The 27,789-nt window shown below is 48.6% G+C and overlaps 2 protein-coding genes and 1 long non-coding RNA gene across 5 annotated transcripts in view; 2 read left to right on the top strand and 1 right to left on the bottom strand.

Annotated features, from left to right (window-relative positions):
- LDLRAD2 (low density lipoprotein receptor class A domain containing 2) overlaps positions 1 to 27,789 on the top strand; it is a 472,593-nt gene that overhangs the window by 121,304 nt on the left and 323,500 nt on the right. The window lies entirely within an intron of this gene.
- On the top strand, positions 45 to 10,790 carry LOC309347080. The gene is made up of 3 exons (XR_014158829.1): positions 45 to 106; positions 684 to 815; positions 10,672 to 10,790. It is a non-coding gene; the product is annotated as an uncharacterized lncRNA (long non-coding RNA).
- PLOD1 (procollagen-lysine,2-oxoglutarate 5-dioxygenase 1) overlaps positions 2,155 to 27,789 on the bottom strand; it is a 40,658-nt gene continuing 15,023 nt past the window's right edge. Inside the window, exons 9-19 of the mRNA XM_081870968.1 lie at positions 26,102 to 26,233; positions 25,831 to 25,952; positions 24,593 to 24,697; positions 23,334 to 23,459; positions 20,506 to 20,647; positions 18,445 to 18,558; positions 16,927 to 16,992; positions 15,084 to 15,188; positions 13,031 to 13,177; positions 10,728 to 10,853; positions 2,155 to 3,405 (exon numbers count right to left, since the gene is read on the bottom strand). Coding sequence (XP_081727094.1) covers positions 3,250 to 3,405; positions 10,728 to 10,853; positions 13,031 to 13,177; positions 15,084 to 15,188; positions 16,927 to 16,992; positions 18,445 to 18,558; positions 20,506 to 20,647; positions 23,334 to 23,459; positions 24,593 to 24,697; positions 25,831 to 25,952; positions 26,102 to 26,233 — 1,341 coding nt within the window. The 3' untranslated portion in view covers positions 2,155 to 3,249. The remainder of the gene's footprint in view (positions 3,406 to 10,727; positions 10,854 to 13,030; positions 13,178 to 15,083; positions 15,189 to 16,926; positions 16,993 to 18,444; positions 18,559 to 20,505; positions 20,648 to 23,333; positions 23,460 to 24,592; positions 24,698 to 25,830; positions 25,953 to 26,101; positions 26,234 to 27,789) is intronic.

The raw sequence follows: 27,789 nt of genomic DNA, 5'->3' as shown, positions 1-27,789 counted from the left end.
GGGAGGTGACGTCACGCCAGCCGCGACGGCCACGCGCACTGCCACATGGGAGATGTAGTTTCCTGTTAGGCCTCTTTCCAGCTGCAATACAAGGTTGCAGGGAAAGGTTAAGTCCCAGGGCTGGAAGCTGCAACGGGATATATGTGGGCTGTAATAATAATAATAATAATAATAATAATAATAATAATAATAATAATAATAATAATAATAATAATAATAATAATAATAATTTGTATATAGTATTATTGTTAATAATAGTATGTATGTGTTTAAGTGATGTTGTAGTGATATCATCGGCGGGGGGGGGGCAGCTGCCCCCTCAAAATCAAGTAAATAAATAAAAATACTTAACTAAAAATGGAAATAATCAGAATATTTGAAATGGAAATCTCTCTCTTGCTCAGCCATGCGCCATATGTACCCTACAGAGCTCATTCAGTATCTTATGGGGAGTAAAGACAGGGGAGTCTGCTAACTGAGTGTGTACAGAAAAACTGCATTGGGGAAAAAGGAGGAATTTGAGAAGGGAATGCTGAAATGGTTTTCAGCAATCCAGGAAAACTTGTTTTAGTTTAGATTTTTTAAAAGTAAGATAAAAAAAGGTGTGTTCTTTGTAAATTTGCAAAATGTACTCATTAACCACATGAAAGGTACTCCCTGGTGCTATTTTTTTAACTTCCTAGTTTTCAAATGACTGAAGATTCCGACAGATTTCTCTGAACACTTGGGATCCAAAGAAAGTAATTGAAAACAACGGCTGTTGAGACATTACATTCCGAATCTGCTAGACAGAAACAGACAGGCGATGAAAACAGGTGGGTGTTCTGCCCCCATAACATAAATCCTGGCTACGCCCACGAAGGATACGCTTTTAATTTTTAATTTCAACGTTATGTTAAATTGCAATTACTTTTTGAATCATAAAGCTATTGTACCGCTGTATGTAGACTAGGCCACCCTGTATTGGCAAATTTTTAATAGCTAATGTTTTACCATTTTTTATGTGTTGTAAGCCGCCCAGAGTAGCTGGGGAAACCCAGCCAGATGGGCGGGGTATAAATATAAACAGAAGAAGAAGAAGCACTTTGAGCAGAGAAAAATTCCATAGTGCACTCGCAGCTGCAGATCCAGTCTCCTCACCTGCCCCAGCTGCAACAAAACATGTCTCTCCCATATCTGTCTTGACAACCACAGCAGGTGCTGAAACTCTCCAATGCTGTGACTTCACTCCCAAAGATGCTCTCCTCCACCGTCGTCTGGGACAGACAGATGCCAACGGCTTTGAGCACAGATAATTAGCTGCCAGGTCAAGTTCAAGGTGTTGAGTTGGGTGTCGAGAGCCCTACACAGCCTGGGACCAGGATCCCTGAAAGATCACATTGTCCTGTATACGCCAATGGGTCACTGTGCTCTGTAAGCAAGGGCCAAGGGGGTGGTTTTTATTTATTTATCTGGTGCTGAAGTGACTGCTGATCGCCGAAGAATTGATGCTTTGGAATTATGGTGCTGGAGGAGACTCTTGAGAGTCCCATGGACTGCAAGAAGATCAGACCTATCTATTCTGAAGGAAATCAGCCCTGAGTGCTCACTGGAAGGACAGATCCTGAAGCTGAGGCTCCAATACTTTGGCCACCTCATGAGAAGAGAAGACTCCCTGGAAAAGACCCTGATGTTGGGAAAGATGGCGGGCACAAGGAGTAGGGGACGGCAGAGGACGAGATGGTGGGATAGTGTTCTCAAAGCTACCAGCATGAGTTTGACCAAACTGCGGTAGGCAGTGGAAGACAGGAGTGCCTGGCGTGCTCTGGTCCATGGAGTCACGAAGTCAGACACGACTAAACAACAAGTGACTGCAAATCAATCCAATACAATCCATTGCAGCCTAACAGGATGGCCTCTCTGGAATTTATCTCTTTCACATACATACATACATACATACATACATAACACACACACACAAATTTGCAAATCTGTCTCTGCTTTGCTACCCAGAGTTAAACGCCTGACACTGCTGATGAATCTATTCGGTGAAGAGTTAAGAGGAGCCAGGACCACTGACTTTCCTCCCCGTACAGTGAAGTGTCTGAAGTGCGAATTGGGACACCTCCCTCCATGAGTGCCCCCACCAGTAAAGAAAACCAACAGTCGTTGCAATGTTTTTGTAAACTTTTTACTGTAAAAATCTCTGGTCGAAATCTGTACAACTTTTTGTGCAGGAAAACTAGGCATCCTACTAAGAATGGGGCCAACTTTCCCAAATAAATACATACAGCTCTTTGGAAAGTGCCTCTCTGGGTCTTGCCTTTGATCTGTTTTGGACGTCAGACCAAAGGGAGAAATTCCTAGAATGCTAGGAATTTGCCTAGCAAATTGGTGCCTCCACTGACTTGACTTTCTCTTGCCCACTTTGCAGAACAGGACGAAATGAAGTCAGCTAATGTTTTCATTCTGCCATCACCTTACCACTTCAGTGTATGTCAGGGTGGCGGTAGGAGGGGGGAGTTGTGGCTGCCACTGCGATGCAAGAAAGGGGACCAAATTGCCAAATTATTCAGTTTATTATTATATATTTACCAGTAACTGGGAGGCACCAATTGGATGTTCTGCCTGGAAGTCTAGGGCTGTGTACACACTGGCACATTGAAAGCACATGGCTCACCCCCCCCCATAATAATAATGAGAAGTGCAGTTTACACTTAAGGGTGCTGGGATTTGTAGCACTCTTTAACAAACTACACTTTCCAGGATTCTTGGGGTCAAGGGAACCATGTGCTTTAGAGGTATAGAGAAACACTTTGGGCTGTCTCTAAATAGTTGCTACAAAAGCAGAATCAGAGAAATCCTTCGCTGGAGGCTAAAAATTGAGGCTGCTTCCCTGACTAGGGAATTTTGAGCACCATGGATGATGGTGGGCAGGATCTGTTGAGGCAGCTGTCCTCACGGAACAAAATGGGGGGTTTCAGCAAGGCTGGAGCAGGATAAATTTCCAAAGGATCCTGCCGCATGTTAAAGGTTAATTAGGAGGAAGGATGCTAATTAGGAGGAGGAAATCTTCTGCCTGGAACACCCTGACTTTGGAACTGGACGCCCTCCTCAAGAGGTGGGGCACAGACATGACGGATCTGTCTCCAATCCTTTCTGTAAATTCAAGGGATTCCTCATTCCTGGTGGAGCTTTTCCTGCAGAAGCGTAAAAATGGGAAGAAAGGGTTCCCCCTCCCTGTTCTCTGTCCTTCCGGAAGAGGCAGCTCTAAGGGTCAAGAAAGGACACAGCAATGTAGCGGGTCCCTTTGGTGGTGGGGAGCCCCTCGTGGTAATGGGTCAGGCGGCCGGGGTGCATGAGAGTCCATCCCTTCCGGGGCGCTCTGATGGAGCAGTTGTACCTCAGGAACCGACAGCCTCCGCCCTGAAAAGAAGGAATAACATTTTTTAAAAAAACAACAACAGCAACAAGCTTTTGTAGTGGAATTATACTACTGTATATGCTGAAGGTTGGCGGTTCAAATCCCCGCCACGGGGTGAGCTCCCGTTGCTCAGTCCCTGCTCCTGCCAACCTAGCAGTTCGAAAGCACGTCAAAATGCAAGTAGATAAATAGGTACCACTCCGGTGGGAAGGTAAACGGTGTTTCCGTACGCTGCTCTGGTTCGCCAGAAGTGGCTTAATCATGCTGGCCACATGACCCGGAAGCTGTACGCCGGCTCCCTCGGCCAGTAAAGCGAGATGAGCGTCGCAACCCCAAAGTCGGCCACGACTGGACCTAACGGTCAGGGGTCCCTTTACCTTTACCTTTACTGTATATGCCTTGATAGATAGCCTATATGCGAGGAAAAGGTTTTTTGTTTTGTTTTTAAAGGATGTGAAAGGATTTTGTTAGGGGAATCTGCTCACTCAGACTGTCTTGAGAATGTGTCAAGGATGTTTGTGCAGGAAAAAGTCAGCCTTTAGCTAGCCAGACAGAGAAGAGACACCCTGTTCTTCTTGCTAAATGAGACATCCAGCTTTGATAATACAGGCATGCTTTTCCTGAGAGAACTTGACTTTATTTACCGTACTTTAAGACTAGGTTTTTTTAAAATAAAAAATAATGTTAAAAAAGGGGGGGGTAGTCTTATACACGGGGGCAATCTCCCCCCTCCCACCATTTTCTTAATATTGAGTCCCCCAAAATAGGAGGCATGTTATACACAGGAGCATGTTAGAAATTGTGGGAGTGCCTCTACGTAAGTGTTGGATTAGGACCCAAGAGACCAGGGTTCAAATCCCCACTCAGCCATGCCACTCTGACTGGGGGAACCTTCGGCCAGTCACCGCCTCTCGATCTAACCTACTGTCAGGGAACTGCCATCGGAGGAACAGGTGGCGGAAAGGCTCCAGGAGAATAGGAGAGATTCAGCAGCAGAAGAAGGAACCAGCAGGGGGAGAGCAGGAGCTCCGGAGGAAGGGGAGTCGGAGGGGAGGCTCTGGGATACTTCCAGTGAGAATAGTGAAGAGGTAACAAGACCCCCCTTAGGAACTCCCACCCTTCGCCGGAAACTGTCACGCAGAGAGTCCCAGAGGCGCATGTCCGTCAAACAGCTTTTATGCTGGCGTAAGTTCCGTAGACGCCCACTGTCAGATACTACCAGCGACTGACGGAGTCATGCTTTGGGGGCTTCGTTAGTGACTCGGTTTGGTTGACCAGCCAAACACCAGAGGGATCAAGCTTTTACGCACAAGCAGCTCATTATCCCATCACAGCAATCTGACAGTCACTGAAAGCAGCTTGTGCAAGCAGAGGGCATCATGAGCGAACCAGCCGGAACCGGAGGAGCAGGAGCAGGAGCTGGAGCAGGTCCAAGCCTGGAAGAAAGGTACAGGGCGTTGGAGGTCCAGCTGGCGCTGCAAACGGCGAGGCTCGAGGAGAGGAGGGCTCAAGATGCGGATAAGGGGAAAACCACCCCACTTGCCAGAAAGGTGCCTGGATTGGTGCAGAAATTTGGGGGGGATCCCAGGAACTATCAAGCCTTTAGGACAGAGATGCAATATGCTCTCAATCTACTGTTTGATGACTTCCCCGATGAGAACTCTAGAGTGGCGTACGTGATTGGCCATCTAGAGGGAGGGGCGAAGGACTGGATTCGACCTCTGATGGCAGCCAATAATGAAATCTTAAAGGACACAATGAAGTTTTTTCGCGCCATGGACTTGATGTTTTCCAGCGAGATTGAGCAGGGGGTGGTGCGCAGGCAGTTAATGGCGTGTAAACAGGGGAGCCGATCTGTACGTGAGTACTGGACTGAGTTCACCATGCTGATTCATAGACTGGGGTGGGACCTTGCGAGTGAACCAATTCAAATGCTGTTTGAAGAAGGGCTCTCTCCGGCAGTGAAAGATGAGCTTTCCCGGGCGCCTAGGGCAGAGTCTATGGATCAGCTGACTAAATCAGTGCTGTCCATAGGGGCGCGCCAGGAGGCAAGAGCTTTGGAAAAGTGGGAAGGAAAGGGGGAACGTTGGAAGGACTTCCGCATTCCAGAGATTCCGGAGCAGCCTTTCCTGCCAGCAGAGCCGATGGAACTTGGAACAGCGCGTGCGCGCGCAGTTTCAAACACCAGTGAAGGGCGGAAGAAGGAGGGAAAGAGCGCCAAGAGATGTTATCTCTGCCAACAGCCAGGTCACTTTGCCAGAGTCTGTCCGCAAAGGAAGGAATGGCAAGGGATGGCGGGAACTGTTGGGGGGAAGGAGGAAGGAGAAATCAAGGAGCAAGTAAAAGCCAACGCCTGGCTGCCAACATCAGGGCACAGCAGCCAGGCCAAGGAGTAGTGAATGTGCCCACGCCGGAACCTCCAAGACCAGCGCTGGTGATAGAGGTGTTGCTGGAACTGTCAAACGGACACCCACTAAAGATAAAAGCGCTATTGGATTCAGGCAGCTCCTGTAATTTCATGAGTAAGGAGTTTGCAGCTGAACACCAGATACAGACTATCCCATTAAGTAAGCCTTTGCAGGTTACCACGATTGATGGGAGGGAACTGTTGGGAGGAGAAGTGAGCCAACAGACTGTACCAATGATAATGAGGGTGGCAAGACACACAGAACTGATAGCGTTTAACGTAGCCACCTTGGGAGGAGCTCCTATTATTTTGGGAATGAGCTGGCTGGCACTACACGATCCGCTAGTAGGCTGGCATCAGAGAGTGGTTTCCTTTGGATCAGCACATTGCCTAGAACACTGCAAGGAGGGAGAGGCTCAGGCAGGGGCCAGGGCCACTCTAGCAGGGATGGAAGTGATGGACAAGGGGGAGGTGCCACCACAATACGCTGACTTGATGGACGTCTTTAGCGAAAAGGAAGCAGATAAACTGCCCCCGCACAGACCCTTTGACTGTCAAATTACCTTACTCCCAGGAGCACAATTGCCAGTGGGCAAGCTGTATGCAATGTCAGACAGTGAGATGCAGGAGTTAAGGGAGTTTATTGACAAGAACCTCAAGCGAGGTTTCATCAGAGAGTCACGAGCGGTGGGGGGCAGCCCAGTGTTCTTTGTGGACAAAAAAAACACGAGTAAACCCAGGCTTGTATGTGATTTCAGGGCCCTAAATGCAGTGTCAGAACCAGTGACTTTCCCTATGCCTAGAATTGATGACATTCTGACACGGGTGAGAAAAGGGAAAATTTTTACCAAGCTGGACCTTAGAGGGGCATATAACTTGATACGTGTGAGAAAGGGGGATGAGTGGAAGACCACTATGTTCACCCCCTTGGGGGCCTTTGAGTACCTCGTTATGCCCTTCGGATTACAGGGGGGCTCGGCCTGTTTTCAATCATTCATGAATCACGTCCTGGGGCCATTGCTCTACAAGAACTGCGTAGCATTCTTAGATGACGTCCTGGTGTACTCAGAGAATGAGGAGCAGCATGTGCGAGGTGTAAGAGAAGTACTGAGCAAACTGCGAGAAAATCGGCTGTGGGTGAAACTGGAGAAGTGTCAGTTTCATACCAGGGAGGTGGAATTCCTGGGGTACCGGTTGTCTGACAAGGGATTGGCCATGGATCCCAGCAAGGTTCAAGCGGTACTGGAATGGAAAACACCAAAGACCAAGAAGGACGTGCAAAGATTCTTGGGCTTCGGAAACTTCTATAGGAAGTTCATAAAAAACTTTGCCCATTTAACAGCGCCCATCACGGATTGTCTTAGCAGCAAGAAAAAATTTGTTTGGACGGAAGAAGCGCAGCGGGCGTTCGAACACTTAAAGCAGGCGTTTGCGTCGGAAGAGCAACTTTTGCACATAGATCTACAACAACCAATGAGAGTGGAGACTGACGCGTCAGACAGAGCGGTGGGGGCCGTGCTTCTCCAGCCGGGAAAAGATACGTCTGAATGGAGACCGTGTGCATTCTTCTCGCGGAAGTTGAACAAATCCGAGAGGAACTACACAGTATACGACCGAGAACTGCTCGCCATTCATGAAGCATTCCGGAGATGGCGGCACTTGCTGATTGGGGCGCAGCACAAGGTTCAAGTCCGAACTGACCACAAAAATCTGGAATACTGGAGAACAGCCCGAGTGCTGAACCAGAGACAAGTGAGATGGGCCCAGGAGTTCTCCAAATTCCACTTTGAGATTAGTTACGTGCCAGGCTCCGAGAACGTGAGGGCGGACGCTCTTTCCAGGAAACCTGAGTACTTAGAGGGGGAGGGAGCGCCTGAGGCAAGGCATGTAATCCCTGAAGACCGCTGGGTGTGTGGGGCGGCATTGGTGGGGCAGAGGGAACTGATAGAGGGTACTGAGAACGATGAATACGCCCAAGAGAAACTCAGAGAACTCAGGAGGACAGAGGAGAACACAGGGGGGTTTGAAGAAAAGAACGGGGCGTTGTATTACAAAGGGGCACTGTACATACCCGATGGGGAACTGAGGGGCAGAGTACTCAAGCAGTTGCATGACAGCACCACAGCGGGGCATTTTGGACAGCACAAAACCATGTGGTTGGTTACCAGGGAGTTTTGGTGGCCCAAGGTGAGGGAGGACGTACGGGAATGTCAGGGGTTGCGACAGGTGCCAGCGAGCGAAAGGGGAGAGGGTGGCGCCAGCGGGGCTATTACAACCCTTACCCACACCAGAAAGGCCATGGGAGGCAGTATCCATAGATTTTATGACGGACCTGCCGAAATCCAAAGGCAAAACAGCTGTCATGGTGGTGGTAGATCTATTAACTAAGATGTGTCATTTTATAGCCTGTTCACATGCGGTCACAGCGGAGGAAACCGCCAAGTTGTTTGTAGAGCATATTTTCAGGTTGCATGGCGCCCCCTTGAGGGTGGTCAGCGACAGAGGGAAACAGTTTACTTCCAGGTTCTGGAGGAAACTTATGAGCTTACTGCACGTGGAACTCAATTTTTCAACTGCGTGGCACCCAGAAACAAATGGGCAAGCGGAAAGGGCAAACGGGATTTTACAACAATACCTGAGGTGTTATGTAGAAGACAGAGAAAATGATTGGGTAGATAAGTTACCTCTGGCAGAATTTGCCTACAACAATGCGGAGAACGTGTCCACAGGGATGAGTCCCTTTCTGGCAAATTATGGGTGTCATCCCCGGGCATTTCCAGGAGAAGGAGGGGAGAGGTGGAGCGTGCCGGCGGTGGAACTTTTTGTTGAAGAGATGGAAGCGATCCACCGTCAGCTTCAACTTAACTTAGAGAAAGCCAAGGAAGAATATAAGAAGCAAGCAGACAGAAATAGGAGGGAAGGTGAAACTATAAGGGTGGGAAACCGGGTGTGGCTATCCACCCAAGGTCTACCGTTCAAGGGAGGGAGTAAAAAGTTGAGACCCAAAAGATTGGGACCCTTTGAGGTCATACAGCAGGTCAACCCAGTAGCATTCAAACTCAGACTGCCCAGTCACATGAAATTGCACCCAGTATTTCACAGGTCATTACTGTCGCCGTACCGAGAGGGACGTGAGTGGGGGGAGCGTGAGAGAGAGGTCACCCAAACGCCCATGATCGAAGAGAGAGAAAGCGACATGAACGTGGCAGGAATCATTGATTCCAGGTGGAAGGGGAATCAGGTGGAATATCTGGTAGAATGGGAGGGGGAAGTAGAGTCGGAAAACACTTGGGTACCAGCAGAGGTAGTCAACGACGAGGTTTTAATAGAAACATTTCATCAGCGTTTCCCAAAAAAACCGCAACCCGTGGCACGATTTAGAAGGGAACACTTTGGGACCACCGATGAGGAAGGGGAGTTTGAAGGGTTCCCAGAGTCAGGGGTGGGTGAGGAAGCCGACTCCGACGAAGAAGAGGAAGACGGGGAGAGAGACGGTACGCCGTGGCTAGAAGTGTTTGAATCTTCGGACGACGAGGAGAGTTCCTTCAGGGGCTTTCCGCCCTCACCGCCAGTGGGAGAGGAGGCGGGGGGGTGAAGGGGGCCCTGGGGGGGAGGTGGATGTCAGGGAACTGCCATCGGAGGAACAGGTGGTGGAAAGGCTCCAGGAGAATAGGAGAGATTCTGCAGCATAAGAAGGAACCAGCAGGGGGAGAGCAGGAGCTCCGGAGGAAGGGGAGTCGGAGGGGAGGCTCTGGGATACTTCCAGTGAGAATAGTGAAGAGGTAACAAGACCCCCCTTAGGAACTCCCACCCTTCACCGGAAACTGTCACGCAGAGAGTCCCGGAGGCGCATGTCCGTCAAACAGCTTTTATGCTGGCGTAAGTTCCGTAGACGCCCACTGTCAGATACTACCAGCGACTGACAGAGTCATGCTTTGGGGGCTTCGTTAGTGACTCGGTTTGGTTGACCAGCCAAACACCAGAGGGATCAAGCTTTTACGCACAAGCAGCTCATTATCCCATCACACCTACCTTACAAGGTTGTTGTAGGGATTAAATTAGGAAGAACTATGTATGCCACCTTGAGCTCCTTGGAAGAAAAGGTGGGATATTAATGCAATAAACAGAAAATGTTTACCTCTCTCCAGGCTAACTGTGAGCGGTAACTGAGGTTAGCTAGTGAAGAAAGGTTTCAGCGTTTGGGACTTTTTAGGCGGGTAAGAGACAACATGATAGAGATTTATAAAATCATATATGGCACAGAGAAAGTGAATAGGGATTCCCCCCCCCTCTCATAACCCTGGAATTTGTGGACATCTAATGAAGCTGAGCGTTGAGAGATTCAAGACAGATAATAAAATCGCAGAGTTGGGAGAGACCTCGAGGATCATCTAGCCCAGGGGTCAGCAAACTTTTTCAGTAGGGGGCCGGTCCACTGTCCCTCAGACTATATTTTTTTGGGGGGGAAATGAACAAATTCCTATGCCCCACAAATAACCCAGAGATGCATTTTAAATAAAAGGCCACATTCTACTCATGTAAGAACATGCTGATTCTTGGACCATCCATGGGCCGGATTTAGAAGGTGATTGGGCCGGATCCAGCCCCCGGGCCTTAGTTTGCCTACCCCTTGCAATTCAAGAATATGCAGCAGCTTGTCCCATATGGGGATCGAACCTGTAACCTTGGTGTTATTAGCACCATGTTCTAACCAACTGAGCTATCCATAAAATAAAGGACTATGCAGAGCATAGTTAACCTGTGGAACTCACGCCCACAGGAGGCAGCGACGGCCACCAACTTGGATGGGACTAGGTGGGCCTGATCCAGCAGGCTGTTCTTATTTTCTTGGGAATCCCAGCCTGTTAGGTTCCAGGTGCTTTTCGGGCCGGAAGAATGATTTCCGATGGCACTTACTTCGTAATCTATTCCGACGCGGTTCAAGGCAATGTTGATGGTGAAAGTGGAGGCATCGTGGTGCGGCATCAGCGAAGGCTGCTCGTCAGGTTTGTACCGGACGACAAAGGCCAGCTCAAACTGGGTCTGTAATTGGGAGCAGAGGGAACATCATTAAAAGGGCCACCATGGCAACTGGAAGGAAGACAGAACACTGTCAGGCTCAGTATCTGTCTATGGTAAGGCAGCAGATTTCACCAATGTTTCATTGCAGAAGAGTGGCATTGCTGGTTCAGTCGTCAGATTCGCCTCTCCCCATAAGCTTTGTGCAGCCATTAGTATATAAAGATTATTTGGCACTTTTGTTTGGGGGGGACCAATCAGGTTGCCTGAAGTTGAGACTCCAATACTTTGGCCAACTGATGAGAGGAGAAGACTCCCTGGAAAAGACCCTGATGTTGGGAAAGATGATCTCCAAAGAATTGATGCTTTTGAATTATGGTGCTGGAGGAGACTCTTGAGAGTCCCATGGACTGCAAGAAGATCAAACCTCTCCATTCTGAAGGAAATCAGCCCTGAGTGCTCACTGGAAGGACAGATCCTGAAGTTGAGGCTCCAATACTTTGGCCACCTCATGAGAAGAGAAGTCTCCCTGGAAAAGACCCTGATGTTGGGAAAGATGGAGGGCACAAGGAGAAGGGGACAACAGAGGACGAGATGGTTGGACAGTGTTCTCGAAGCTACCTGCATGAGTTTGACCTAACTGCGGGAGGCAGTGGAAGACAGGAGTGCCTGGCGTGCTCTGGTCCATGGGCTCACGAAGTCGGACACAACTAAACGACTAAACAACAACAATCAGGTTGCAAAACTGCTTGAGAGAAGGGAGGGTTTGAGACGTCACAGCCGCCAGCCAGCTAGTGATGTGCTCCGCTGGCTTCTGCAGCAAACCTGGCCGAATTGATTCCCTCACCCACCAAACGTTGACTAGTTGGAGAGCAAGCTGAAGCTGAGTGGCAGAGGATGTGCTTTGCATGGAGAAAGACCCAGGTCTTCCTGGGAAAATCTCTTGCCTGAAACCCTGGTGAACTGTGCTGCCAGTCAGTGCCCAGCTAGATGGCCCGATAGCCTGAGTCCATATAAGGTGGCTCAGGAACACAGGAACCTGTCTTCTACTTGGTCCATCCAGTTCAGGATTGTCTACACAGACTGGCAGTGGCTCTCAGACAAGGGAGATTCCCAGCTCTGCCTGGAGCTTGGAACCTTCTTCATGCCAAGCAGCTACTCTAGCATTGAGCTACGGCCCTCCATTGTGCCACCTTATACTGAGTTAGATCAATTGGCCCATCTAGAACTGTCTGTACTGGCTGGCAGCGGCTCTCTGGGGTTTCAGAAAAAGGGACATTCCCAGTTCTGCTTGAAGATGCTGAAGGCTGAACCTAGCCAAGCAGGTGCTCCACCACTGAACTATGGCCCTTTTCTTAAGACACAGAAAACCGTCTTATCCTGAGTCAGAGAATTGGGCCATCTAGTTCAGTACTACATGCGCTGACTGGCAGCAGCTCTCCGGGGTTTCAAGAGGGAATCTTCCCCAGTTTCACCTGGGGATTGAAGATGAGACCTTCTGCATGCATGGCAGCTGCTCTACGGCCCTTCCACAGCACAATACCTCTTGGGGTTTTTAAAACGCATATGTGGCGTTTGCCCTCCTAGGTGACATCATGCTGCGTCATAAGGAAAGGGTTAAATGAGTGTGAAGTGATTGGCAAGTGGGAAGTTAGAGTTAGTGTTGTTAAGGGTCATTCGGGTGTTAGAGAAGAGAGAGGGAGGATGCATCTGTGGGTGGGATAGTCTGATGTGAGAGAATCTGTTACAAGGAGTCAGATAGACAGTTGGGATAACCGGTTAGAAGTTATTAGGAAGGTATAGGCTGGTAAAGAAACTAAGATTAAGAATCTGAAACCATAAACTTGTTCAGGCTTATAAAATAAACTTGTTTATTTGGTTTAATGTTAACAACCGTCTGGACTCTGTGTGTACCCGAAAGAAACGGATTGGTGGCAGCGGGGAAGTGAACATAGTGGTGGCACAGGGATCAATAGACCGTCAAACATCCGGGGACCCTGTGTGATCGCCACAGCATATTTGTGCATATTCCAACCTACCTCCTCTACCTGCAATTACTTTCCACAGCCAGCAATTACTTCCTATGGCATCCACCTCCCCTTCACCAACTTAGGGTCTCCAGTTCAAATCCTGCTGCAGGACCCAATTCCTGTTGATTAGATTTCGGACGTTCTTAGAACGACAGATGAGCCGATCCTTACCTTGGTATAGTACCCAGGGTACAGCTTCTCCGTAATGGGGGCGATGTACTCCAGGAGAAACTTGTACCACTCCCGTTCAAAGTTGATCTGGTTCATGTGGATATCGATCGTCGGGACATTTTCGTATCCGCCCAGGATCCGGGTGTCCTGCCAGATGAAGAAGAGGAAGAGTTTGGATTTGATATCCCACTTTATCGCTACCCGAAGGAGTCTCAAAGCGGCTAACATTCTCCTTTCTCTTCCTCCCCCACAACAAACACTCTGTGAGGTGAGTGGGGCTGAGAGACTTCAGAGACGCGTGACTGGCCCAAGGTCACCCAGCAGCTGCATGTAGAGGAGCGGAGACACGAACCCGGTTCCCCAGATTATGAGACTACCGCTCTTAACCACTACACCACACTGGTTAAGCGTGCAAATAGCGATGGCTCGTTGGGAGACCCCCAAAAGACCCCCTCCCCCCCTTCTTTTCCTCTCCTCCTGCGATGAGGCTACATTTTAATATTTAAATGTTCCATTATTTTAATGTTGTATTTTATTTTTGTTTTTAAGTTCATCTTGTTTTTATTATTGCTTGTAAGCCGCTCTGAGCCCGGCCTGGCTGGGGAGGGCGGGGTATAAATAAAAAAATATTATTATTATTATTATTATTATTATTATTCCCAGATGCATTTGAGTTTTATTATTGCATTTCTATCCCACCTCCCTTCTGACGAGCAACAGAGGTGCACACAGGCTTCAGACCCCTCCTCCCCATTTGATCGCAGCAATGGTGGGAGGCTAACAGGTGGCGACTGGCCTAAATACACTAAGGTTACCAGATTTTTGTCAATGAATCCAGGGACACTTTTCAACTTCAATAGGAATGATAGGATTTTCTCAGGGGACTGACTGTAAATCTGAGAACTGTCCCCGGGAAACGGGGACGCCTGGTAACCTTAACTGGTAACCCAGTAAGAATGTAAACAGAGCCTGCTGGATGAGGCCAGTGGCCTGTCCAGTCCAGCATCTTCTTCTCACAGTGGCCAACCACATGCCCCTTGTGAGAAGCCTGCAAGCAGGACTCAAGACAACAACATTGTCTATTTTGGGAGCAACTACCAATCGCCAGTCCATCCTCGGCACTATCCGTGTATAAGACGCCCACTGATTTTTGACATTATTTTTTTTGGGGGGGGGGAACCTAGTCTTATACACGGAAACATATGGTAAATTCAATATATAATAATATAATAATAATATATTTCCTTCTACCAACTGATACAGAAATGGAAAAAACACAGTTCGCACAGAATGCTTTATCTAAGCAGAACCAAAAGAGAGGCAAAATATAGGCTTCCTTTTTAAAGCAAAGATTCGTAATTACTTTAGGTGGTAGCCCCTTTTCAGACTTCTTTTTTTAAAAAAACACATTTTGCTTATTGATGAAGAGTTCTGCATAGCACAGAAGTTTGCATGGAACTGGCTCCCACTGGAGGCAGGGACAGCCAAGCAGACTAGATGGCTTGGAAAGAGGACTGAGCAAATGAGCAGAGGGCTAGGCACTTAATATTTCAACATTATTGGATGCCCACGAGCTCTAGTGTTATGAGAGAGGAAGAAAATCTTTTTCATATCCGCTATCTCCAAACCGTGCGTCATTTTACAGCGGAACCTCTAGTTACGTACCGCTCTGGATACGTAACTTTCGGGTTATGAACGCGGCAAACCCGGGAGTGATTTTTCAGGTTGCGGACAGACCCCTGGAATGAATTTAATTCGTATCCGGAGGGTCCACTGTATAAACTTCTATCCGGTGAGCTTCATAGCTGATTGGGGATTCGAACTGCAGTCTCTCAGGTCTTCGTTCAATTATTTTATTGTTGTTAGCCGCCCTAGCCCAGCTTTGGCTGGGGAGGGCTGGCTATAAATAAAATTTTATTTATTATTATTATTATTTATTTTAACCCAGAGAGACAAACAAGCAGAGCTCGGATTCAAACAATTATTAGAATCCTTCTTTTAAAGTGTATCTGTTAATGAATTTGGTAGATTTTCCACCAAGGATTGTCCTTACCGTGTTGCCTCCCTTGGACCACTGGCCAAAATTCTCCATCTCTTCTACGAGTTCATCGCAAGCTGCATCGGTAAATATCGGAAACCAGTAAACATCCGGGCAGGGCTAGCAAGACAGAAGAACCGTAAGAGCTTAGGGAGTATGACAGGAAGGGCAAAAAACTAGCAAAACAGAAATAAAGACCATAACAGTCAATTTTCTGGATATTTCAGGAAACATCACCTCCTGTGTGAAAACAACCCACCCCACTCCTGACCCCCCACAAAGGTTTGAGAACCTATAATGAATCTCCATTGCAAACATTGCTTTTTTGTTGTGTATGTCACAGTCACTAGCCAATCAGTGCTGGGCAGAGCAAATGAGGGCAGAGGAAGATGAGTTCCAAAGCTCCAGGGCAATCACAGAAGAGGCACTGCTACTATGTGATTGCCCTCTGGGGTGCTTTTCCTTGGGGAGTTCCATTCATCTCCTTTTCTGTCACTCATCAATTGGCTGACTAAGATAAATTTCTTCCATCATTTTGGCTCATCCACACTTCAGCTTGTACCGTGCCTAGAAAGCATGAATCCCCTTGCCCTGCTGCTTTCAAGGCAAAACCTGCTCTTTCGCGATCGATAGGAACAAAAGGCAATCCGGGGGAAACCTGAATTGCTGTTTGTTCCAATTGAGCGCTAAAGAGTGGTTTTCCCTGGGGGGAAGCAGTAGGAGAGGAAGTGTGGTAACGCTCTCTCTCTTTTTTAAAGACATTTTGATTTCTATTTTCATACATTGTTTTGATTATCTTCTCTTAATCGTATGCTGCGTATCGGATTAGGAATGCCTTGTTGAAAAGCGTTTTCTTTTAAACTTTGTAAATAAACCAATAAATGGCAGGCAACAAAACGTCTCAGAAATAGATTGCGAAATAAAATACTGTGAATTCAAATACTTACGTTAAAGGATTTATAACCCACCTTTTAAAAAATCCACAAGGCAGCTTACAAAGATAAGAAACATGCTCTTGAGACGCAAGCAATATAAAATAAATTCCCATAAACACAAACACACAAAGTGGTGCTAAACAGGATTTAAAAATAAAATTAAAATAACCACATATTAGAACCGGATAAAAGCAAAACATAGAACATTAGAAGGGCCTGCTGGATCAGAACAACAGCCAACCAGGTGCCCTAGAAGGAAGCCCACAAGCAGGATCTGAACCCAAGATCCCTCTCTCCTCCTGTGGTTTCCAGCAACTACCATTCAGAAGCATTAGTGCCTCCAGCTACAAAGCCAAATGAATGTCTCCGGGGAAGCCACCACCGAAAAGGCCAAGCGCACCTGTCAGGGAACTGCCATCGGAGCCTAGGGTGGTGGCAAGGCTCCCAGACGCTGGAGAGGGAACCAGCAGGGAGAGAAGGAGAGCTTCCGCTGAGGAAGGAGAGGAGGAGGGGGCGTCGGAGGGAAGGCTCAGGGACGCTTCCAGCGAGACCAGTGGAGAGAGCTCAGGACCTCCCCTTGGGACGCCCACTCTGCGCAGAAAGCTGTCGCGCAGGGAATCTAGGCGGAGACTCAGTGTCAAGGAGCTTTTATGTTGGAAGAAATTCAGGAAACGCCCACTGACGGATTCTGCCAGTGATTAAGACAGCCACAAAGTAAGGGCTGTACGGTCAGGGAAAGTTTTAGCCAACTACTCAGCTTGGAGCGGTTCGGCACTTACGCACAAGAAACCCCTTATCCCATTACAGCACCCAAACATGGGGCCCTGGGAGCAGGCGCCTCCTTCAGTTTGCCTATGCCGCTTTTTTGGTCCTCTGCACCCCAATTCAGCAGTCCCATTTCAAAAGAGTCAAGGGCTATTTACCGTTTCTACCAGTTTCCCTTTCAAGGCTGCGGTGTAGTTTTCGTGAATGTATTTCTCCTTCCAGTCCTGTGTCAGGAGAAAATAAGAACAAATGAACATTGGGTGGCTGGGTGGGTGGGTGAGGAAGATGACACCTTCTTAAATCATATCCTTGTGGTGTGGGGACTAACAGGTGGACAGGAGAAATGGTTTTGTGTAAGCCATTACGGTGGCTATTAGAGACTTAAGGCTAGAAAGTCAAGTGTCCGCCATGTATTACCCAATGGATTGAAGATATCATGTCCTTCTGTCTATGTTTGAATGTATGGCTTATGAATGTCAGGGTGGTGCTGTGGGTTAAACCACAGAGCCTAGGACTTGCCGATCAGAAGGTCGGCGGTTCGAATCCCTGCGACGGGGTGAGCTCCCGTTGCTCGGTCCCTGCTCCTGCCAACCTAGCAGTTCGAAAGCTCATCAAAGTGCAAGTAGATAAATAGATACCGCTCTGGCGGGAAGGTAAACAGCATTTCCGTGTGCCGCTCTGGTTCACCAGAAGCGGCTTAGTCCTGCTGGCCACATGACACGGAAGCTGTACGCCGGCTCCCTCGGCCAATAAAGCGAGATAAGCGCCGCAACCCCAGAGTCGGCCACGACTGGACCTAATGGTCAGGGGTCCCTTTACCTTTACCTTACCCAGGGGCTCATGTCTGAGAAAGATCCACCCTAATTTTAAAAGCTCGGGCTGGGGTTCAAAATTAAGCTCTGTCTTAAACATAACGGTTGGCCCTGGGGAAATCGCATGCCCCATGTCTCCCAAATGTTTGCAGCTGAATTAAAATTGGAAGCTCCCATTCATAAGGGGAGCCTGGCTGCAGGATCAGGCCAATGGCCCATCTAGTCCAGCTTCCTGTTCTCACAGTGGCCAACCAGATGCATCAATGGGAAGCTCACCAGCAAGACCTGAGCGCAGAAGCACTCTCCCCAGTTGTGATTCCCATCCTTGCAGCTGGGATTATTCAAACTCCCACCGGCACTATTTAAAACTGTCCAGAAAACCCACATCAGCTTCTTTCAGCTTCTGCCTTCTGGAAGAAGGTATAGGGTTATAACGCCGCCTGAAAAACAGTTTCTATGCTAATGCAATTCTGGTTCTAAACGCAGCATAAGGGGTCTCTGTAGTATAGTGTATTTTAAAATGGGGGTGTAGAGTTTTGTAGGGGTTTTTGAATGTTTTATGTAGTTTTGTGTAGTTTTCATGTAGTTTTATGTAATTTTGTGGTAGTTTTATGTAGTTTTTATGTAGTTTTATGTAGTTTTTCAATTTCATTGTTCCGCAAGGGTCAATGACAATAAAGATATCGTATCGTATCGTATCGTATCATCACTGCTGAACACACAGCAGCAGAACGAGCACAGGACCTCTCCTCTTGCTCTGCTTATACATTTCTCCCTTCAAACTGGTTCCTAGAGAAATCCCGCTAGCTCCTAAGTTTTGCGAAAGGTACTGCTCGCTGGGTTATTCTGCAAGAGACACCTCACCTCCGGGTTGCTGAAGATCTGCCAGAGATCGTTGTGCAGGTGGCTTGTCTGATAAGTCTCCAGTGAGAGGATATGGCCAAACTGTTGTTGATTCGTCACAAAGAGGAAGATCCCCTGCAAACGAGGAGAACCGTTGCTCACAATTGAAAACTGGTAACCCGTGAAGCTGGGACGCGGGTGGCGCTGTGGGTAAAACCTCAGTGCCTAGGGCTTGCCGATGGCATGGTCGGCGGTTTGAATCCCCACGGCGGGGTGAGCTCCCATCGTTCGGTCCCAGCTCCTGCCCACCTAGCAGTTCGAAAGCACCCTTAAGTGCAAGTAGATAAATAGGTACCGCTTTATAGCGGGAAGGTAAACGGCGTTTCCGTGTGCTGCACTGGTGCTGGCTCGCCAGAGCAGCTTCGTCACGCTAGCCACGTGACCCGGAAGTGTCTCCGGACAGTGCTGGCTCCCGGCCTCTTAAGTGAGATGGGCGCACAACCCTAGAGTCAGACACGACTGACCCGTACGGGCAGGGGTACCTTTATCCCGTGAAGCCAATCCACCCTGTGGTTTCATTTCCCAGCTGGCCTAGTCTGTGGTTTTCCTCCCCACTATTCCAGAACAACACAGCTGCTTGCCCAGGAGTGTAGTGGCAAATTCTGAAGTGCAGGGTTGCTTCATGATAGCCACAGCTATGGCCCCTTCTAAGATTATGCAACCTTCTAAGAATATCCAAGGGACGCGGGTGGCGCTGTGGGTTAAACCACAGAGCCTAGGACTTGCCGATCAGAAGGTCAGCGGTTCAAATCCCTGCGACGGGGTGAGCTCCCGTTGCTCGGTCCCTGCTCCTGCCAACCTAGCAGTTCAAAAGCACGTCAAAGTGCAAGTAGATCAATAGATACCGCTCCGGCGGGAAGGTAAACAGCATTTCCGTGCGCTGCTCTGGTTCACCAGAAGCGGCTTAGTCATGCTGGCCACATGACACGGAAGCTGTATGCCGGCTCCCTTGGCCAATAAAGCGAGATGAGCGCCGCAACCCCTGATCTAATGGTCAGGGGTCCCTTTACCTTAAGAATATCCAATAATTAGGGAAGCATTGCAATGATCAGTGCAGATCTCAGTGCATTGCCTGTCAGCTAGATCTCTTATTTTCTTTGCATGTACACAGAACCTTAGCATTGCAGATTTGGAAGGGACCCCAAGAGTCATCTAGTTTAACCCCCTCCAATGCAGGGGTAAATTATAAGTGCTCCAATATCTTCTTTTGGAGAGACTTAAGTTGTCAACAAAGGTCCGTATAGTTAAAGCCATGGTTTTCCCGGTAGTGATGTATGGAAGTGAGAGCTGGACCATAAAGAAGGCTGATCGCCGAAGAATTGATGCTCATGAATTACGGTGCTGGAGGAGACTCTTGAGAGTCCCATGGACTGCAAGAAGATCAAACCTCTCCATTCTGAAGGAAATCAGCCCTGAGTGCTCACTGGAAGGACAGATCCTGAAGCTGAGGCTCCAATACTTTGGCCACCTCATGAGAAGAGAAGACTCCCTGGAAAAGACCCTGATGGTGGGAAAGATGGAGGGCACAAGGAGAAGGGGACGACAGAGGACGACGAGATGGTTGGACAGTGTTCTCGAAGCTACCAGCATGAGTTTGACCCAACTGCGGGAGGCAGTGGAAGACAGGAGTGCCTGGCGTGCTCTGGTCCATGGGGTCACGAAGAGTAGGACATGACTAAACGACTAAACAACAACAAATGTTGCTTTTTCTGCAAAGTTCCATTTGCAGAACTTGCACACTTTTCTCTTGAAACAGAAGCGTACAGGACAGCTCCAACTCGTTGCTGCTCTTCTCCAGAGTGACCCCAGGAGCTGATCCTCCCTTCCTTCCTTTCCCTCTAGCTCCAATCAGCACCAAAGGACGAGGAGATTCCTTCTCAGAGGCTAAAAAAGCTCCTCTTTCATGCTGATTCGGTGGCTCTAGGATGCGGAAGGCAAGTACCCTGCTGCAGAGATAACAACAGCAGTTCGCACACACACCCCAACCTTGCACCACGGCGCTTCTGTTCTTGCCACACCGACCTGTTCCCGGATGTTGTGGCAGAAAGCCATGTCTGCATCTAGCTTGCCGCTGTGGAAAAAGTCGGTCTGAGTGAGCTGCGATCTCAGGGTGCTGCCTTTTATCAGGTAGACGCTAGAGATATATGGGACATTCCAGAGGCCACTGAAAAAGGGGGAGAGAGAATTAGGCATGAAGGGCCTTTTACCATATACAGTTATTAAGGCTGCCATTATTATTATTTTTAGTTTCATCAGCTACCATTTTGTGTGTGTGTATAAGACGATGAGGGGACGCGGGTGGCGCTGTGGGTAAAAGCCTCAGCGCCTAGGGCTTGCCAATCGAAAGGTTGGCGGTTCGAATTCCCGCGGCGGGGTGCGCTCCCGTTGCTCGGTCCCAGCGCCTGCCAACCTAGCAGTTCGAAAGCACCCCCGGGTGCAAGTAGATAAATAGGGACCGCTTACTGGCGGGAAGGTAAACGGCGTTTCCGTGTGCTGCGCTGGCTCGCCAGATGCAGCTTGTCACGCTGGCCACGTGACCCGGAAGTGTCTGCGGACAGCGCTGGCCCCCGGCCTCTTGAGTGAGATGGGCGCACCAACCCCAGAGTCTGTCAAGACTGGCCCGTACGGGCAGGGGTACCTTTACCTTTACCTTTATAAGACGATGACTTTTGCTTTTAAAAAAAGGCAAAAATTGGGTGTTGCTAATAGTGAATGCAGAGGGGGGACGTGCGATTAATGGCAGCAGCAAGCTGGAGATTGGCAGCGACAAATGGGGGGGTGATTGGTGGCTGTGGGAAGGCCTGCTGACGATTGGCTGTGGCTATGGCAATTGGGCAGGTGATTGGCGACTGTGGCGAGGTGGGCAGGTGATTGGTGGCTGCGGCAAGTGGGCGGGTGGTGGTGATAAGTGGGCAGACAATTGGCAGCTGCAGCGAGGTGTGTGATTGGCAGTGGCTGTGGCAAGCGATCAGTCGGGTGAGCAATTGGCAGAAGTGACCTCCCTCACCCCCCCATAAAAGCTAAACAACTTAATTTCTTAATTTGGGGTTTAAAAAAATTGGGGTCATCTTATACATGGGGGCATCTTATACACGGGAAAAATACGGTATATTCTAATTTTAAAAATTGGTCTATCAATTAAAAAAGGCATTCAAAAATCAGCCAAAGAGGCAGCATTGCTGCTTCCAACTCTGGAGGCAGAAACAGCCATCCTGGCTGGTAGCCCTCAATAGTCCTCTTCTCCATGAATTTGTCTTCTTTTAAAGCTAGCGGTCATCATGTGAGCATGTTCCATAGTTTAATGATGTGCTGCATGAAAAAGCATTTTCTTTTATCCACCCTGAATCTTACAGCATTCAGCTTCCTTGGATTTCCACAAGTTCTCATGTTCTGAGAGAGGGAGGGAAACTTTTCCCTATCTGCTTACTCTGTGCTGTGCAAAATTTTAAACCCCTCTGTCATGTCACCTCTCACTCGCCTTTTCTCTAAACTATAAAATCCAAAATGTTGCAATCTTTCTTCATAGGGAATCACTCAATCCATGATGTTGGCTTGTTTGAAACTAGTCACGGTTCAAGTTCATGCTAACCATGGTTTGCTTGGTCCAGATGACACGACAAACTGTGGTTAAGCAAAACCGGAGGCAGAAGCTCCGGAGAGAAAAGGTTGTGAGCTTGTAGCTCGATCCTACTGATGGACTATTGTTATAAGAATTCTAAGGTCTCAAATATAGAATAAATGTTCATAATTGTACAAGGCAAACACATACATAAGTACAGTGGTACCTCACAAGACGAATGACTCGTAAGACAAAAAACTCGCAAGACGAAAGAGTTTTTCGTTTTTTGAGTTGCTTCGCAAGACGAATTTCCCTATGGGCTTCCTTCGCAAGACGAAAATGTCTTGCAAGTTTGGTTCCTTTGTCTTGCAAGTTTGTTTCCTTTTTCTTAAAACCGTGCATTCAGGGGGTGCAGTTGCGACTTGACTTCGAGGAGCAACTCATAGCACGCGGTGTGGTAGCCTTTTTTGAGGCTTTTGAAGACTTTGGTGATTTTTGAAGCTTTTCCAAAATCCGTGCTTTGCAAGACGAAAAAATCGCAAGACGAAAAAACTCGCAGAACGAATTAATTTCGTCTTGCAAGGTACCACTGTATATAAACCATGTGTCTGAAATAGAACAGGAGAGCAATCCTGAAGCCATTTTGACTCTCTCAAATTGATCTCAAATATTTCTCTGCAAGGAGGAAGGAAATGGGAAAAATTTTCCTACTGGCTTTGGACTGTAGGGGCTTACACCTCCCTGCAAATACAGTCTGGCAAGTATCTGTTAAGCTGAGCAAACTCAATATGCGTAAGAGATTCAGGAACTACGGTATTTACCATCTCCAAGGAATGGCCAGGCTACCCAGAAAATGCAATCAAGTAAGGCATTCTCAGATATCCTGGCAGACAGGAGAGAAGCAACACTCTCAAATTTCTGCTGGAGACCATCTTCCTCTGTGATGTATGTATGATGTTTTGGAGGGTGGTCTTGGGCTATAGGGTGGGCAATTTCTAAAGTCTTTATAGGGGCTTGCACACCATTGCTCTGGGTCTCTCCTACCTCCTTGCAACGAGGGGAGGGAACTCTGCTGTAACAGAAAAATAAAGATTTGTCTTGCTTTCTGTGGATCTTGCCTCCATCCATTCATCTCTGACTGATCATGGACTTAGGGGACTCAGTCCCTTGGGGAGTTGGGCAGCAAAAGCCAAACCCCCTGTTTTTTTCTACAACACTTTGTGCTAAACTATGGTTTAGTGTGACATGGAGAAGCAGCCAAAGCTTTGTTGAAATCCTTCATAATACTCACATCCGGCGCCCCTGGACGATATCCACATAGTCCTCTGAGCGGGCGTAGTAACCGTCGACACTCAGGGCCCCCCAGAAATTTGACCACAGCTTCCCAAGACGGCTCACAAGTGGGGCAATCACAAATCTGGGAGGTGGGGGTTAAGGAAGGCACAGAAAAGAATTGGATATTAGTGTGCATATGAACCCAAAACTTGGGGAAGTACTTCTGCTTGTACAGAGGTGGGAAGCAGTGGGATGAAAGGCAAGATATTCCCAGGTCTACCATATTTTTCGCCCTATAGGACGCACTTTTTCCCCTCCAAAAATGAAGGGGAAATGTGTGTGTGTCCTATGGGGTGAATGCAGGCTTTCGCTGAAGCCTGGAGAGCGAGAGGGATCAGTGCGCACAGACCCCTCTCCCTCTCCAGGCTTCAGGAAGCTATCCGCTAGCCGTGGGAGCCCGTGAGAGAGCTGCCTGCATCCCAAAGCCTGGGGCGTGCGGAGCAGTCGCGCCTGGGCTTCGCGTAGCTCTGCGCAAGCCGCGGGAGGGCTCCCACGGCTTGCGGAGAGCAGCCTGTTCTGGGGGATGGGGTCGGGGGAAGCTCGGGCTTCCTCCGCCCCAGCCCCGCGCCTGGGGGGAAATAATTTTTTTTTCTTTATTTCCCCCCCAAAAAACTAGGTGCGTCCTATGGGCCAGTGCGCCCTATGGGGCGAAAAATACGGTATTTGGCCGAAGATTAACTTCAGAACCTGCATAAAATTAAGCCAAGTACATTTGCATAACTTCTCCAAGATTGTGGCATTTACTAAGCAAAAGGAACTATGCAGGACAATGAACTTCCAACACTGGAAAACCTTACCCAGAAACTCTTCTAGGTTTTGATAGCCAGCCAAGCAGTTTCAAGCACATTTCCTCTTCCACAGGGGCTAGAAACTTGCATCTTTTAAAGATTTGAAATACGAAAGCAGAGTTGCTCGAGAAACTGGAGTCCGTATCTCTTTCCCCCACCCCCAAACTCACACAAAATGGTAGAGTGGAGGAGGAGACACCTTGAATAATAGAACTGTATAGCTAGGACCTCAAGTCCAACTCCTACAATGCAGGAATCACGTCTAAAATTAACAATCCAATCCAAACAGAGACAGGCTCTGTTCTATCAAGAGAGGTTTGTTTCAATTTGGCAGCTGCATCCAGATGTGGAACGCGGAAGGACCATGCCTTCTCCCTGAACTTGCCTAAGGCACCCACAGAACAGGAAGCTAAGTTAAGCGACTCACTTGTTCTGTTCGATCAAGATCCGCAGGGCATCAGGGTTCTTCAGCACTACTTCGGCATCCAGGCTGAAGTAATATTCACAGACAGGGTCTTGCCTGCACAGGTCCCTAAAGAGGCAAGAAGGAGGCAGATCAGTCAGCCAGTCGGTCGGTCCGTGGCTGGCTCAAGAGGTTTTAAAGGGCAGATACTATCAAGAGTCACTGCCTATACCTTGGCCATCTCTCAACAGCAAACAAAAGGTCAGAAGTGTTACAGCATCAGGAGAGATAAAGGGACCCCTGACCATTAGGTCCATTCATGGGCGACTCTGGGGTTGCGGCGCTCATCTCGCTTTACTGGTCGAGGGAACCGGCGTACAGCTTCTGGGTCATGTGGCCAGCATGACTAAGCCACTACTGGCCAACCAGAGCAGTGCACAGAAATGCCGTTTACCTTCCCGCCTGAGCGGTACCTATTTATCTACTTGCACTTTGGCATGCTTTCGAACTGCTAGGTTGGCAGGAGCTGGGACCGAGCAACGGGAGCTCACCCCGTCACAGGGATTTGAACCAGATGTTAGTTTCTGTTTCGCCATTGAGCAGCTGCTGGGAGTCACAAGACTCTGTTTACATTCCAGAGACAGTCCAGGCTATTGGAAGTCTCACGGGAGACTAGAGACGGATGTGACGTTACTGGTTTCCTGTTTCCTTTGTTCCTTTGTTCGGTTGCTCTCTGCTTTCATAGAGAGAGGATGTATATTTCTTAGCTGCCTGCGTAGTAAGAAATAAAGCATAACAATGTAGCCCAAACCTCTCGTCTATTCCCTGTGCTGGGAACTCTGCTGGATGAAGAATGTGCCTGAGGCCTTATCAAAGGCTCAGGTCATTAAACACGTCGGGAGGCGATTCCGAAGACTTGGGGGAAGAAAATGAGCTTTATCAGCTTGGCCTGAGCGGAGCTTCCAACACCACCGACCTTCTGATCGGCAAGTCCTAGGCTCTGTGGTTTAACCCACAACACCACCCATGTCCCTACCAGGAGAGATAGTGTGGTATAATTATTAGGAGTATTGGGCTAGGGCCTGGGAGGCCGAGGTTCAAATCCCTACTTGGCCATGAAGCTTACTGGGTGACCACTCTCAGCCTCGCCTACCTCACAGGGTTGTTGTGGGGACAGAACGAGGGGGCCAGGAGAACAATGTGTGCCACCTTGAGCTTAATAATAATAATAATAATAATAATAATAATAATAATAGGCTTACATGCCCATGTTCCGGCCATCAGCATTCTCCACATGGTCATCTGGTCCAACTACTTTGACAGAGCGGTATTCTTGCCCGTGTTCGTTCACAAATGCCTCTACCTGGTCAAGGTGATGCTCCTCCTGGACACAAGAACACAAAGCAGAACGCCTTATACCAGAGCTGTGGCTGGTCTGGTCAAAACAGCCACGCTCACCGGCTGAGAGCTTAAAGGAGCAAAGGCCTCTGGGAGGCGAACGGCCCTCCCTAAGGATGGGCTGAAGGCACTCACCCGATTGTGGATGAAAAGCTGGATCCGTTTCTTGGGGTAGCGCAGCTTCCGCAGGCGCTGGAAGAACGGGGTGAGGAACGGGGTGGGCTGCTCGACAAAGATGCCAATCAGGACCACAGGCAGAACATCCTCCTGCGTTCAGGTATGAGGGAAGAAAAGACAAGAATACATAAATAAGATGAGACAGACCAAGACAGCCAGCCGTGATGGGCAACCTATGTTTTCAGATAAGAATGTCAACATATGCTGGATCAGGTCAAAGCAATAGGGAGCCTCTTTCAGTCTGAGATCCACATTCTCTTCTGGGCAACATTTTGGGGGCCAGATACCAGCGGTGGGCAGGGCCAGAGGCAAAAGTGGGCGGAGCGACGAGTGTGAATTTCACCTTTCTACAGTAGGTTAGTTTCTACACACAAACCGCTCTGTCCTCCATCCAGACAAGCAAGATCAGGGTTCGAGGATGCATGTTCTCTGCTCTGGGCCATTATTGGGGTCCAAAGATTACACACACATGAAGGTGATGGATGGCTTGTGAAGGACCCTAAGTAAGAGGCAGGCAGGGAAGGGAAGATGTCCCAGAGTGAGGCGGGGGGGGGGGGAGAAAGGAAAGTTCCCAGGTGAGAGCTGGGAGGGTCCATCTCTTTCTGTGTGAGAACTCCCTTTGAGAGCGGACCCTGCATTTTCTTTTCTCTGAATCATGGAATCACAGAACTGTAGATTTGGAAGGGATCACGAGGGCCACCTACTCCAACTACCCACAATGCAGGATTTTTTTTAACCCAATGTGGGGCTCAAACCCACAGCCCTGAGATGAAGAGCCTCATGCTCTACCAACTGAGCCATCCAGTTTGATCTAAATAGCAGCTGGACAGCAAAGCTAGTTTTCTTTCTCTTCTTGTATTATGAAAGAGCTTCAATAAAATCTTATGGGGGGAAAAGGAAGAAAATCACGGGGTAAAGCAACCTTGCTGCATTTTAAGTCACTTAAAGTAGGAAATGGGACGCGGGTGGCGCTGTGGGTTAAACCACAGAGCCTAGGACTTGCTGATCCGAAGGTCGGAGGTTTGAATCCCCGCGACGGGGTGAGCTCCTGCTGCTCGGTTCCTGCTCCTGCCAACCTAGCAGTTCAAAAGCACGTCAAAGTGCAAGTAGATAAATAGGTATCGCTCCGGCAGGAAGGTAAACGGCGTTTCCGTGTGCTGCTCTGGTTCGCCAGAAGCTTAGTCATGCTGGCCACAAGACCCGGAAGCTGTACGCCGGCTCCCTTGGCCAATAAAGTGAGATGAGCGCCACAACCCCGGAGTCGGCCACGACTGGACCTAGTGGTCAGGGGTCCCTTTACCTTTAAAGTAGGAAAGGATGCATTTCAAGCGAAGCAAAATAACTCAATAGTGGTGTGAAGGAGAGGAGGGGTGTGCAGCCTGGAAAGATGGGGTGCAGCCAGATGGTTCTGATTGTAATACTGTGTTTTTAGTCTGTATACCACTTATGAGAGTGTGGCTTGTAAGTATCAAAATAAATAAATTAAAAATAAGAGAGAGGTCCGGTGATCCACCTGAGGCCCCTGGAAGTGAGATTCCCCACCCAGGTTCCAGAATCCTATTTCTAACATTGGCCAAGTAGGTACAGTGGTACCTCGGGTTAAGTACTTAATTCATTCCGGAGGTCCGTTCTTAACCTGAAACTGT

The sequence above is a fragment of the Podarcis erhardii genome (assembly GCF_964252035.2).
Source record: "Podarcis erhardii genome assembly, chromosome: 7".
Classification (NCBI taxonomy): Eukaryota; Metazoa; Chordata; class Lepidosauria; order Squamata; family Lacertidae; genus Podarcis; species Podarcis erhardii.
This window is presented reverse-complemented; position numbering and strand designations above follow the sequence as displayed.